Source organism: Camelus bactrianus, unplaced genomic scaffold (assembly GCF_048773025.1).
Source record: "Camelus bactrianus isolate YW-2024 breed Bactrian camel unplaced genomic scaffold, ASM4877302v1 HiC_scaffold_25, whole genome shotgun sequence".
Classification (NCBI taxonomy): domain Eukaryota; kingdom Metazoa; phylum Chordata; class Mammalia; order Artiodactyla; family Camelidae; genus Camelus; species Camelus bactrianus.
Window position 1 is genome coordinate 15,737 of NW_027413939.1, and position 14,577 is coordinate 30,313.

Sequence of the window (14,577 nt, forward strand, 5' to 3'; positions counted from 1 at the left end):
TTCATACTTTTGGTTTTAGTTTTCTTTTGTTGTTGTTCTCAAAGTTTATTGTTGCAGGGATTAAAAAGAAATTGAAACTAATGCTGTTATTCACTCGTGCAGTTAAATACCTTCAGGCACATATGAGACACGGAGTGAAAATTTGAAGCTTATCTTTCTGCAGTCAGGGGTTGGGGACGAGGGAGGGAAGCACACTCCAGTTCCGGGGGAGGGGGCTGTTTGCGAGTGTATGCGGTGCGCGGTCCAGATCCGGGGATGCCCGCGGGCAGCGGGGTTCCCGAGGGGCGATCACGTCTCCCAGGTGCCCCCCTGGGGCTCTAGATCCCGCGCGCTTGGCACGACCAGCAGCGCTCCAGCACCTCCCGCTCCAATTCGGACTCGCGGTTGGGCGGCAGAGGACGCACATCTGTCCCGCTGGAGACCTTTTCTCTCTCTGACTTGGACACCAAGCTGGGCCCAGTCAGCCCAAAGTCCCAGCTCCGGGAGCCAGGCTCTGACCCCGGACACTCGCCGGCCCTGCACTGAGGCCTGCGTGCCAGGACCTGACCCCCAACCTACCTGGAGAGGTTCTACCCGGGGCCAGGGCTGGCCACGCGGGCAGTCCCCTCTTCCACGCCAGGCCTTGATGCTGGATGTCCCCGCACCGCGTGTCCCGCCGCCCCTACCCAGGTCCGAATCCCGGCTGGGCGACTTTCTGGGCGTCGCAGCCACGTTAGGGACAGGGGTGCGCATCGCTGAACGGTGGCGCCCGCGCCGGGCTTACGTTGGATCGGGAGCGGCGGCACAGGCTCGGGCGCAGCCACGCCGCCTGTGCCCGCGGCGCGGGGCGCTCCGGTCTCGTCCTGGAGTTACTTTCTCTCTCGGTCCCAACCCTGCCAGCACCCCCCGGCCTGGACCCAGCTCCGCGCGGCCCCTCCCCTCCCCTTACCGCCTCCTCGCCCTGCTCTCCGGCTGCCCTCCCGCAGCTCCCACCCCCTGTCCTCCCTCCCCTTTCTCCAGCGGCCTTCCCCGATGGCCTGCGAGAAAACCAGCCCCCACCCCAGCCGGTAGCTGGCGCCCCACGGCGGCCAGCCCAGGCGCGAAGGGCGGCGGTCTGGCTCCCAGTCACCCAGCGCGGCGCGCGCGAGCGGGAGCGCGCAGCCACTCCTGGCTGGGGGCTCAGCTGCGCCGCCTGGTGATAGCTTTTCTACCAGATAACGCATTTGCTTCACTTTTTGTTTGCTACCAATTTGAAATAAGAATTTTAATTCCTGTACATTTCGTTTTCTGCTGTGTTTCTTTGAATTGATACATGAAATTTTTTTACTTTAGGAAAGAAAGTTGTTAAGAGTAATGTATCTATCAAATTCAATTTATATATTTAATTTATATTTCACTGTGCTATTTATTGATGAAAGATTAAGTATCTAAGTAAATAAGCCAGTAAGAAATTGCCATAATTTTTAGAAAATCACATAAATTTTTAGATAATAGTATTTCTGTGACCTTCAATAATTAGAAGCTTGCCTAAATTACTTTTATTGCTATTTTATAAACATATATTTTGAGCACATTAAAAGCTAGGAAAATAGTTTTCACAATATTACAAAGTAAAAAGCATACTGACATAATCAAACTTAGAAAGGAAACGACTTTAATGTCACTGTATATGAAAGCAATGCATGTTACATAGAAAACTGCATTTAAAGTGTACTAATATGTGGAGACCATGTAATTTAGAACCGTGAGTACAAACCTAATATGAAATGGGAAAATAAACTTAAATTTACAATTGACCACATTGTAACAGACAGAATTTATCTTTTACATCGTAACAAACGCCTGTGGTTAAATACAGGTCTGAAATTCAGCTGCTGGAGTCCGGTGTAAACACACCTGATGTTCACTGCCTTGTACATTCTGACTGAAAAGTGCTCATCACCTACAGGTTGTCAAACCTTGTGATTATTATTCTCACACAATATATTACAGTCAATTAGCACTAGCCATATAATTTTCAAAATTTTAGAAATGTACTACAAATTTTCTTTCCCCCCCCACCAGTTCCCTTCTGTGCTGTCTTGAAAATAAAATTAGCAATCAACTCAGTATAATACATTATTTTAGGTATTTCCTATTGACTTTCCAGATATTAGCACCCTGAGGCAACTGTTTAATAGTGTTGAGGCCTATAAAGATTTAATCACTGAGAAAATATTTATGGAGTGTCTATTAGCAGCAAGACTATAGAGACGTAATAAGGGTTCTGAATAAGTCAAGATTTTGTCCCTGAATATAAGAAGTGTCGGTTCTAAGGCCATAGCTCTCCCTGGTGACTAAACATCACAATCACACATTTGACTTCATCTGTTTAAGATTGGGAGAATGCTGAGAAAATCAAAGAGTAAAAGATCAGAAATGCTGAATCAGGATGGAGGTAAAGAGTAGAACTGATGTATCTGTGTTAAAGAAAAACTCAACAGATGATTTTGATGTTTCGCTAAAGTAGTGGAGAATTGGGAAAGAGGAAGATGGGTTAGTAATTGTAATATCACAAGAGCAGGTCAGTTCTAGAGTCTGACTGGTTGGATGCCAATCTTAGGCCATTGCTTTGACGTATGTCTTATTCTGCTGGGCTGCTGTGACAAAATCCTACCACATTAGTGACATAAACAACAAAAATGTCTTTCTCACAGATCTGAGGCTAAGTCCAAGATCAAGGTATGAGCACGTTAATGTCCTGGGTGAGGGCCTCACCTTATGGCTCATAGCCAGTATTCTCCTGTGTTCTCAAATGATGGAATGGGTGAGAGATCTCTGTGGGGTCTCTTTTCTAAGGGCACTGACCCATTCCTGGGGGCTTCACCCTCACAACCTAATCACCTCCCACAGGCACCAGGATTTCAACAGATGAACTGTGGGGTGGGGCACACATTCAGCCGATAGCGGTCGATGACCCCCAAACTTAATTTAACATCAGTATATTTCAGTTTTCTTGTATATAACATGGGGCTAATAGTAGTGCATTTTAAAAAGATAGTTTAAAGGATGAAGTTTAATTATTTATTTAAATTCTTAATCACAGTGCCTGACATATTTAAGTGATCAATAAATATTTATCGAGTTTTACTTTAAATGTAGTGAAAAGATCCATGCTTTATTCAAAGTGGGGAGGCAATATTAAAATATGACTTATTCAGAAATGCTGTCTGGAATGGTGATTGTAAAGTTGAGTCTGGAAGATTCTGCTTCCACTTAGAAGAAAGAGAAAAAAACATGGAAAGATATATAAGTTAGAAGTGATCACACAATATTCTGATTGAGACAATATCTAAATTAAAGGGATTTCCTGTTGCAGAATGACACAGATAGCAATTTAAGATACTTTAATAAACATTCTCAAGGTTATATTCTTGGATAATTTTCACTTCACTGGGTGAAGGGATCTTGATTATAGCAGATAGCGAAGGGCTGTGCTTTCTAGATAGCCATATAGGAAAACGGTGGAAAACTTGTTTATTTCAGGTTTTAAGGGTTATTTTTAAAAGATTATTTGAAAATAGACTTTAAAAACATGTATGCAGTTTGGGATAAAAGAATATATAAATGTAATTACAAATATCAGATATACTTTGTGTTTGGATGATCGTTTCCATTTATTCTCATCCAGCAAAGGGGCTCATCTTTGTTCTGATGTGGTCCCCTGAGCTGTTCTGCTTGTGAAAAAGCTTTCTCATACTTGCATCCCTGTGTGCTTGTCTATCTTACACACACTGGTTATCTTACTGTTACACTTCAGGTCATCGAGAATTCTTTTTGGCTTGTGAGATTTTTCAAAATATTTTTAACTTGAATCATCCTGAATTGGTATCTGCAGAAGTTTGACCTCTTCCTTATGATACCCGGCTATGTGTCCACTACCTGTCTTGGTGTTAACTGGAGGGATGGCTCTGGCCTTTCTGTTTGGAATCTCTGTTCTACTGCCTAAGTGCTCGCCCAGGAACCCTGTTTTTCATGATAGCCTACGGTGGTGTTGGGGGTGTTATCACACAGTAGTGTTACACGGTTATGTCTTTGTTAGGGTCTAAGCCCCAGATCTTCTCCCATTGTCCAGGTCATGAGGCTTTTCCTGTAAGTCCACAAAAGCTCCCCCTGGGAGCTGCAGAAACATGATATGCATAATCTTCTATAATATGACATTGAGAAATTTTATTTTGTTTGATAGTTATTAAGAATGTATTCTTCTTGAGCTAAATAATACGGAAGCCAGAACACACAGGATGTTTCCCTTTCTCTTCAGCCCCTCCTCCTCTTCACCCTCTCTTTGACTTTCTTGATGGAGAGAATATTTTCATCATTCGAGACCTAGATTCAACAGCCCCATAATAATTTTTTTCCTTGATTGCCATCAATCTGTGTCTATCAGTTGGAGGGAAGCCATTTTTAACAGAAATGCACATGTTGTGAATACAGGTAAATTCAGAAACACAATAGAGAAGATTTTTGGAGCCATGCTTTGTGGATATTGCTAAGTCCCTGAATACTACAATATTTTAAAGATACAGGGATAAAAATAACAGATGAGGGAAAGTTTTCTTAAACAAATGATGCTGACACAATTAGTTACAGTTTAGAAAAAGAAGTAAAGATGGATACTTACTTCCTTAAAATAAATTTGAAAGGAAATGTTAAAAGGTTTGATGGAATTGTTACAACAATAAGGGAATGAGTGAAATGTATTGGGAAATGTATTAAATTAGAATGAAAAAGGGTTTTCTAATCATAAAGTTGACATAAAGAATGAAAAAAATCCCAATCAAAAATGTTCTACACAAAAATTAAAAGATGAGGAATACATTAAAAGTAAAATTGAAGAACAAACATGAAAAATAGTAAATTCAATACTTAAAAACTGGAAAAGATAATAAACAATTCTTAGAGGGTACATCCTAATCATTACCAAATATATGAACAAAAACCTTTAAATAACACCTATAGTAAGAGATACTGAAAATGTGCAAATCACAGCTTAAGAAGACAGGTGCACCATCCCCTCCTGGTCATCCTCATTCTCTGCTGCTGAGACAGTGAAGACACCACTTTTGACTCTAGTTTACAGGCTGTTGTTTCCTGACCTCAGGAGATCTGTCAACTTTTCTCCCCTTTACCCATTCATTTCCACTGTATTTCTAGCCTCTCGTCTTCAGCCCTATCAGGATATTTGACCTCCTTTGATTTGGGCATTTTTCTCTCTGCTTGCTTCTTTGTTCTCCTTTCCTGTCTTTATTCCTATTTCAGTTCATGATTGACAAGGTCAGCAGTGTGTGTAGGGGCTTAAAAGCCCGGCCTCTGGAGGAAACCTACTGGTGTCTGAGCCTAGCTCTGCTAACTAGGGGCCAAGTGAATCTAAGAAGATGACTTGACTTCTCAGTATCCCCCGCTCTAAAATGGGAGAATTGTAGTAGTCTCTTGTCATTGGTTTGTTATAAGATCAAATATGTCAATATGTATGGATTACTTAGATTAAGTATCTGGCATATAATAGCTGCTATGTAAGTAGGATTCAAATTCACTGATGATCTGTTTTTTCATTTTGCATACATAGTTTGGGTTATTATATTTCAAGCTTACAGTGTTATGTAATTCAGTGTTTCTTCTTTAGAGAAACATATTGATCATTCTTTCTAGATTTCTAATTTTTTAAAATTCATAAAGATTCCATTAGCCAAAGTGATACATGGCTTTATTTTAATAAACTTAATTTTTCATTTTTATGTACTCCATACATAACTTATTTTTAATAACAACTTTATTGAAATATAATTCTCATATGATAAAATTAACCCCCATAAATGTGCAATTTAGTGGTTCCTAGTATATTCCCAACATTATTCAGTCATGAAAGCTATTAAACTTTAGAATAATAGGATTCCATAGCTATTAGTGGTTATTTCTAGCACCCCACCCCCTCAGCTCCTGGTAAGACTAACATATTTTCTGTCTCAATAGATTAGGCCATTCTGGTCGTTTTCATATAAACTGACCCCTACAATTGGAGGCTGTTTCCATTATCATAATGTTTTCAAGGTTCATTTATATTGTAGTATATATCAGTACTCTATTCCTTTTAATTGGTAAAAAAAAAATTCTATTGTATATATGTATTCAATTTTGCTTTTGCCCATTCATCAACTGATAGCTTTTTGAGTTGTTTTCACTTTTGGTTACTATAAACATTCGTGTATAGTGTGTGTGTAGACATATGTATTTATTCTTTTGGATATATGCCTAGGAATGCAATTGTTACACACAGAATAACTCTTTGTTTACATTTTGAGGAACTGTCAAGCTGTTATTTAGAGTGGGTACACCATTTAATATTCACACCAGCAAAGCTGAAGGTTCCAACTTTTCCACATCCTTCCAAAAGTTGTTATTGCCCTTTTTTTTTCATTTTAGCCATCCTAGCAGGTGTGAAGTTGTATCTCATTGTGATTTTTATTTTCATTTCCCTAATGACTAATGAGGCTGGACATTTTTTACTGTACTTATTTTTTATGTGCTCTCTGTAAATTTTTTTTGAACAATATCTATTAAAATCATCCAAGATGTACTGCAGATAATGGTTATCGTGTTTCTTTTCATGCCAATACTTTTTTTTTTTTTTTTTTTTTTTTTTTTGCCTGGCGGCACTTGCTAGAACTTGGGAGTAGCAGGCACTGTATTTCTGACTTAAAAAATAATGATTTTAGTGTTTCACTGGTGATTACTATAGGTTTTTGTAGAAATGCTTTTACAGGTTAATACAGTGCCTTTGCATTCCTAGTTTACCAAGAGGTTTTTTTTAAAAAAAATTTATTATCAATAGATGTTGACATTTAAGGCTTTTTGTATATCAGCAAAGATGATTATATAGCTTTTATAATTAAGCTCCTAACACGGTGAGTTACATTGATACATTTTCAAATATTGAACAGTCTTTTATTTCATTCTTGAGGTAAACCCTAATTGGTTATGAAATATCAAGTACATGCTAAATTGTATTTGCATATATTTGGCATTTTTGTATCAATATTCAAAAGTGAGATAATTTTCCTTTCTTGTACTAGTTTAATCCAGTTTGTATATCAGAATTTTACTGGCTTTGTAAAATTAATTTTTTAGCTTTCTTTTTCTATTCTTTGAAACAGTTTATATAAGATAGGAATTATTTATTCTGTAAAGGTTTAGTAAAATATATGACATTATTTTGGGAAACATATTGGATATTTTTATTTTAAAAATTACTATTGTCAACTGCTGTAGCAGGTGTTCTTAAGATCCAGAATTTATATCTAAATCTTTAGATGAAATCTTCCTTAGATACATGGTCCCTAATAATCTTCCTTAGATTGCCCTCAGATGACTTTTTAGCACTTGGAGAATAACATGTCTTTTCTGGTTACACACATTCTATTTTAAAAAAAAAAATCTTCAAAATGTTTACATTGTTCTTTATTGAGTTTAATCTCATTAGTTTTGATTCATCATTACAGCTAACTGAGGTGTTTTAATTTTTAATTTGTTTAAATCATTTAAAATTATTTTTTGTCTTTAAAATATTTTATTTTGAAACAACTTTAGAGCCACAGGGAGTTGTAAAGAGAGTTTAGAAAGTTCTATTTACTCTTCTTTCTGTTTCCTCCAAAGGTTACATCTTACACAACTATAGTACAACATCATAACCAAAGGTTTGACATTGGTACAATGTAAGTGCAGTTCTCCGTTATTTCATCCCAGTCAAGATACAGAACTGTCTCATAATCGCAAAGATCTTTCCTACGCTATTTCTTTATAATTACACACTCCCCCTCCCCTCCACCATTCCTGACCTCTGACAACCACTCATCTGTTTCCATCTCTATAATTTTGTTATTTTGAGGATTCTTGGTATATACTAGATATGAGTCCTTTGTCAGATGTGTGTAATTTCTCCTATCACATAGCTTGCCTTTTCACCTTCTTCCCAGGGTCATTTGCTGAGCAAAAGTTTTAACTTTTGATGAATTGTCTTCTTGATTCATTGATTTTTCTCTATTTTTTGTTTTGCATTTCATTAATTTCCTCTTTTTATTTCCTTTCATTTGCTTGCTTTGGGTTTACTTTTATCTTCTTCTAGGTTATTAAGGTGAGAACATAGATTATTGATTTGAGACTTTTTCTCTTTTCTAAAATTTTTCCTTTTGGCACTGCTTTAGTTATGTTCCACACATTTTAATATTTTGTATTTTCTATTTTCATCCTGTTCATATAGTTTTTAGTTTCCCTGAGCCTTCCTCTTTGATCCATAGATTATTTAGAACCATGTTGTTTAGTTTCCAAGTGTTTGGGGGTATTTTCTCGTTACCCATCTCTTGCTGATTTCTGGTTTAATTCCATTGTAGTCAGAAAGCATTGTCTGTATGGTTTCAGTTCTTTTAAATTTTTGAGGTTTGTATTATGATCAGTATTAAGTTTACTTTGGTCCCCTGTGCACTTGAAAACAATGTGCGTTCTGCTCCTGCTGGGCGGAGTACTCTCTTCGTGTTGGTTAGACCCTGCAGGTTGATAGTATTGTTGAGTCCTGTATCCTTGCTGAGTTCCCCTCTACTTGTGCCATCAGTTGCTGAGAGAAGGGATTGAAGTCTGCAGCTGTAACTGTGCACTCTTCTACTTCTCCTTTCGGTTTTTGCTTCATGTATCGTGCAGCACACTTCTTTGGTACATGCACATTTAGAATTGCTATGTCTTCTTGATGGATTGACTTTTGATCATTATTTAGTATCCCTCTCTGTTAGTGGTAATTTTCTTTGCTATAAATTTTACTTTTTCTGATAGCAATGTGTCCACTCATACTTTCTTTGATTAATGTTTATGTGGAATATCTTTTTTCATCTGTCTAGTTTTAACCTACATATAGGCATACCTTGGAGATGTGGTGGTTTTGGTTCCAGACCACTGTAATAAAGCAAATATCACAAAAAAAAGCCAGTCATATGAAATTTTGGTTTCCCAGTCCATTTGAAAGTTATGTGTATACTGTGCTGTAGTCTGTTAAGTGTGCAATAGCATTATGTCTAAAACAACAATGTATATACCTTAATTTAAAAATATTTTATTGCTAAAAAATGCTAACCATCACCTGAGCCTTCAGTGAGTCATGGTAGTTACATCAAAGATCTCTGATCACAGATCTCCATAAACAAATTAATAATAATAAAGCAGTTTGAAGTGGTGTGAGAATTACCAAATGGTGACCCAGAGACACAAAGTGAGCAAATGCTGTTGGAAAAGTGATGCTGATAGACTTGCTTGATTCTGAATTGCCACTAACCTTCAATTTGTAAAACTCAATAAACTGAAGTGTAGTAAAACAAGTATGTTTGTATACTGTTAAATTGAAGTGTTTCTTATAGACAACATAGAGCTCAGTCATTTTTTTTTTTAAATTGACTGTTATTTAACTGGTGTGTTTAGACCACTTAGATTTACTGTGGTTATTGATTGGTCCTTTTTCTGTTTGTTCTGCTTTTCACTTCTCTGTTTTGCTTTACGTGACTTCTTGTGGATTCCCTGAAAATGTTTTAGAACTTAATTTTGACTTATCTGTGGTGTTTTTGAGTGCTTCTCTTTGTGTATCATTTTTTTTTTAAATTGAAGTTGAGTCAGTTTACAATGTTGTATCAGTTTCTGGTGAACAGCATAGTAGTTCAGTCATACAGATTTATTCATTTTCATATCTTTTTCATTATAGGCTACTACAAGATATTGAATATAGTTCCCTGTGCTACAGCTATTTGTGTATCTTTTTAAGTGGTTACTGTAACCATTACATCATATACACATAACTTTTCTTAGTCTGCTGGTGTCAACACTTACCAGTTTGTTATGATAGTCTTGTATGTTTCCTCTTCACACACTGAGAAGTGCATCAGCACTATAATTATTGCTTCAACTACCAAACAAAATTTAGCAAACACAAAGGAGTAAGAAAGTGTAATTGTCCATATTTGTACTATTTTTATTGTTCTTTCTTCCTTCCTGATGTTCCAGGATTCCTTCTTTTATCATTTTCTCTTTGTTTTGTCCATTCTTTTAGAGTAGATATGTTGGTTGACAAATTCTGTTAGTTTTGTTCATCTGAGAATGCCTTATTTTGCTATTTAAAAAGTTTTTTTTATTAACACAACATTGTAAGCTGACTATACTTCAGTTAAAAATACATACTTAAAGTAAAAACATTTTCTTTTATTGAAGTACAGTCCATCTACAATGTTGTTACTTTCTGGTGTACCACAGAGTGATTCAACTTTATATATATAGGCCATTATGAGGTACTGAATTCCCATGCTGTACAGGAGGACCTTGTTGTTTATCTATTTTATAGATAATATTTAGTTGATTTGCTCTTCATTTTTGAAGGATATTTTTGCTGAATATAGAATTCTGAGTGGGCAGTTCTCTCAACACTTGAAAAATGTAACTTCCTTTTCGGCTCCCTGATTTCTGATGAGAAATTTGCTGGAGGCATTCAGAATTTTTTCTTTGGTCTTTAGTTTTTAAGTGTTTAACTATAATATGTCAGAGTGGATTTCTTTGGGTTAAGATCCTGTTTGGAATTTGTTCAGTCTTAAATATTTAGGTTTGATTATTTATTTATATTTATTTATTTATTTATTCATTCATTCATTCATGACAAATTTGGCAAAATTTTAGTCATTATTTCTTTGAATACTTTTCTAGCCCTACTGCTTTATCCTCTCTGGGACTCAGAATGCATAAATGTCATATTCATTGATATTGCGCCCATCTGTCCCTGAGGCCCTGTTCATTTTTCAGTCTATTTTCTCTTTGTTTTTCAGTTTGGGTAATTTCTATTGTCGTGTCTTCAAGTTCAGTGATTCATCTGTTCTTTTCTGCTGTTGAGTCCATGTATTGAGATTTTTATTTCAGGTATTAGGTTATTTGGTTCTAAAATTTCCATGTGGCCTTTTACATTTGCTGTGATTTTGTGTTTCTTTGCTGACTTTTTTGTTTGTTTGTTTGTCTTTCATTTGTTTCAGGTGTGTTTGTAGTTGCTCACTGAAGCATTCTGTGATGGCTTTTAAAGTCTTGTTTGGTAACTGTTACCTGTGTCATGCCAGTGTTCTTATCTATTGATTATCTTTTCTCCTTTCACTTGAGATGTTCCTGGTTCTTTCTATGTTGAGAGAATTTTTGTTATTCAGTGCTGGACATTTTGGTTATTATATTATGAGGTTCCAGATCTTATTTAAATATTATGCTTTAGTAAGTCATTTCTGTTAATGCTCCAGCAGGGAGAAGGGGATAATGCCAGTTAGGATTTGAAGCTCAGATTTTAATCTTGGCCTTTGCTGACACTCATCTGGGGAGGGGCTCCATGTTACTGCTGATTGTGGACCAGAGTTGGGGCTTCCCCCCAAGGCCACTGCAGGTACCTTCTGGCTGGGATGGCAAGGGGTGCCCTACTGTCATTGGTGGAATTCCTGATGTTCCACTGGGCCTCCTGTCATAACCCCAACATGGAGGCAGTGAGGGGGATGGAGGTCCTCGTTCCGCATGTGGTGTCTACATTGCAGGTGGGGGCTTGTTTTCCTGTAATGTTTGGCTGGAGTCAGGCAGTAACTGTGTAAGTTTTCTGTGTTTCCACTGTCCCTTCATCTCCTTTGGCTGGAGAGAGCAGGCTTTCTGGGGACATTTTTTATTTGCTCCCATTGGCGTTTCTGGGTTGTTGGCTTCCCTGGCACCTAGTGTGGGATGCATGAGACAAAAAGAAAACTCAGGAAGTCACCACTGTGTAGTTCCTCAGGTCCTGATCCCTGGCCAGTCTGCCACATTCTCTTCACCTCTCAGCATGTTTTTGTTTCTTTCAAATATAAAGCCTAGGGAGTCTAGCCATGCTTAGTGGGAAGAACAGGGAAAAGTATGTTTATCCATCTTTCCAGAAGCAGAAGTCCAAATTTAATTAACTTTGAATAGGTAATACATTCATGTGACATACAAATTGAGTGATATAAAAAGAAGTTACAGTGAAATTAACTTTCTCCCACCCACTTCCCCTCTTAGATGGCAACAGTGCTTCTGGTTACTGTGCTTCCTTCTGAGGTAACTTTACAGATACCAGCAAGACATACACAGATGCGTTGTTACCCAGGTGGTGGCATACTGCATACACCATATCCTGTTTTTTTTCTCATAACACTGCATTTTAGTGAACCTTCTGGATTCATAAGAAGAACTTCTTTACCATTTTTCATGGCCTCATGCTGTTGCAGTGCATGGAGATGCCATGTGTATGTAACCACTTGCACTTTTTAGGTGTTGGTCCTGTTACCTGATATATTTATTTTCCCTTCCATCTTAGTGTCTTCTGCACATTTCTTGTGTTTTCTGTGTACACCTGAGTCAGGGTCCTGTGTAAGCTGAAGTGTGTTGGAGACAGCTGCTGGTGACTGAAGTCTTCATTTTATGATAAGTCATATGTATACTCCATAAGTATTTGGAGATACTCATTACAGCTGCTTTCCTAGACTTGGTTCTCCATCATGTTCACAAGGGCTCTTTGGTCCACAGCTTGCATTTCATAAGTGTCAACAAAAGATTTTGGGTATAAGCTCTATATACCCTTATTCACTTTCATGAGTTTAGGTGCTTCCACATAACAGTTAACAGAATGTATGTGCTTTGTTGTTGTTATTTCTAAGGGGCATGAAAACACAGGTCTACTATGATTTGGGGTCAGAGTACTTGTATCTACCTTTTGGGAAAGATGAGATTTACTTTGTTATCATTTAAATTTTTGAGCATGGTAGTTTCATTCTCACTAAATTAGCACTTTTTCTTTAGGGTGGTGATTTTTTTCTTTTGAGTAGAAATATTGCCCTCAAATTCTTGGTGAACTTGAGTAAAGTCATGAATTGAAGAACCTTTTTGCCTTTGTCTCTTGATAGTCTTTCATGTTCTGTTGGCAGTTTAATGCTAAATCCATGCATAATTAAGTTTGATCTTGCACAGAGGATGGAGTCTGGAACTTGCACTGATAGACTGGAACTTGCACTGACAGACTGTGGGAGGATTTTTTTTTAATTTCAATTTTTTAATTTGATATTTCCAAATATATAAAACATCAAGATTCTTACACCAGTTATCTCAAATGAGACCATACAAAGCAATTTTAAAGTGTATACAACAATCATTCCCCCCTTCAGTTTTGCTACTTTATACAACTATGGGATCGACAGAAAATTGAATGGCAAGTGCCTAGTTGGAAAATTTCACCTGTTTACCAAAAAAAAAGGAAGAAATTAAGAAAACTCAAAATCAAACATGTAGGATACTTGCTACTTTGTGTCTGCAAGTCAATTTACAAACTTTTTTTTAATTTAGTAGGCACATGGGACTGAAAATTTTAGCTGCCCAGTTTTATCCAACTACCCAACAGAAAGCAGCACAAATGGAAGTCCCAACACTCTATAAACTTTGAGGGACTGAGAGAGTAGACACTATTTTTTATCTGTAGTAGATTCAATTGTTGAGCCTGCAAATGTAGGCTTTTTTCTCTTAACAGAAATAAATATCCTCAGGGCCTTTCCTCTAGCTTCAGTGGGCTGAGTTCAAGAATAGTGAAGAACCCCTCATGTGAAATTTAAAGTGTGACAACTCTGAAGTATTCTGATGCATTATACAAAATTTTCCTAGTTGCATAGACCAAAGACAGATGTTTTGCTAAATGGCACTGAAGAAAATCCTGACCCAATTGGCACTACTTGGTCCAAATGTTACTGACCAAAGAAAATGATACAACAATATTTATAGGCTCACCTTTAAGAAATGGTTGACATTAATACTGTACATATTTTACACATCAAATACATAGTCCAAGAGTTTATAAAAGAAATTCATGCATTATTACCTTTAAGAATATCAATGTACAACATACCCAGGCCCCCCAGTACTTGTGACATTTCAGGTGGACACAGTGTTATGTACAAAAACAATCAATTTATCTTCTGTGTTAAGTATATAATTTAAAGAAACTTCAGAGATTACTGAGGAAAAACTTAGTCCACTGAAGATTGATAACAAGTGTCAATCTGTGGGATTTTTAAGTATTTCCTTTAAAAAAAAAAAACACCCAGAAAACATAACCTCTGTACAAAGAAAAATATAAAAATTCTGGAAGATCATGTCTGATCACACTACATAACTTAGAATGAAATGTCAGTGGATTAAAGTTTTTCTGTCTTATTCCTTTGGCAGCCTTAATTTGTGAACTAATACTCATATTTAGCTCAGCTGCTTTTATGGCACAAGAGCCCAGTTTTAAAATGGTGGCACTGATTTTCCTTATAACAGCACTATTTTCAGCAGCAATTATATTTTTAAAGGTTAACAATTTGTACAAAAAATGTCTAACTATGCTTATTCCTACTTTATACTCAACAGTTATGATCTTTACAAAAAGCTAATATCTACATAGAGAACCATCTTTTACATGCCCCATCTCATCTCTGACTTGGTTGAGGAAGTACAGGCATTTCAGATTAGGTATTTATGTGT

At 37.0% G+C, this 14,577-nt stretch overlaps 1 protein-coding gene across 1 annotated transcript in view; it reads left to right on the top strand.

Annotated features, from left to right (window-relative positions):
* Positions 1–229: 229 nt before the first annotated feature.
* The window catches only part of LOC141576718 (uncharacterized), a 46,724-nt gene continuing 32,376 nt past the window's right edge, over positions 230–14,577 (top strand). The window contains exon 1 of the mRNA XM_074360138.1: positions 230–904. Within this exon, the coding sequence (XP_074216239.1) occupies positions 230–904 (675 nt within the window). The remainder of the gene's footprint in view (positions 905–14,577) is intronic.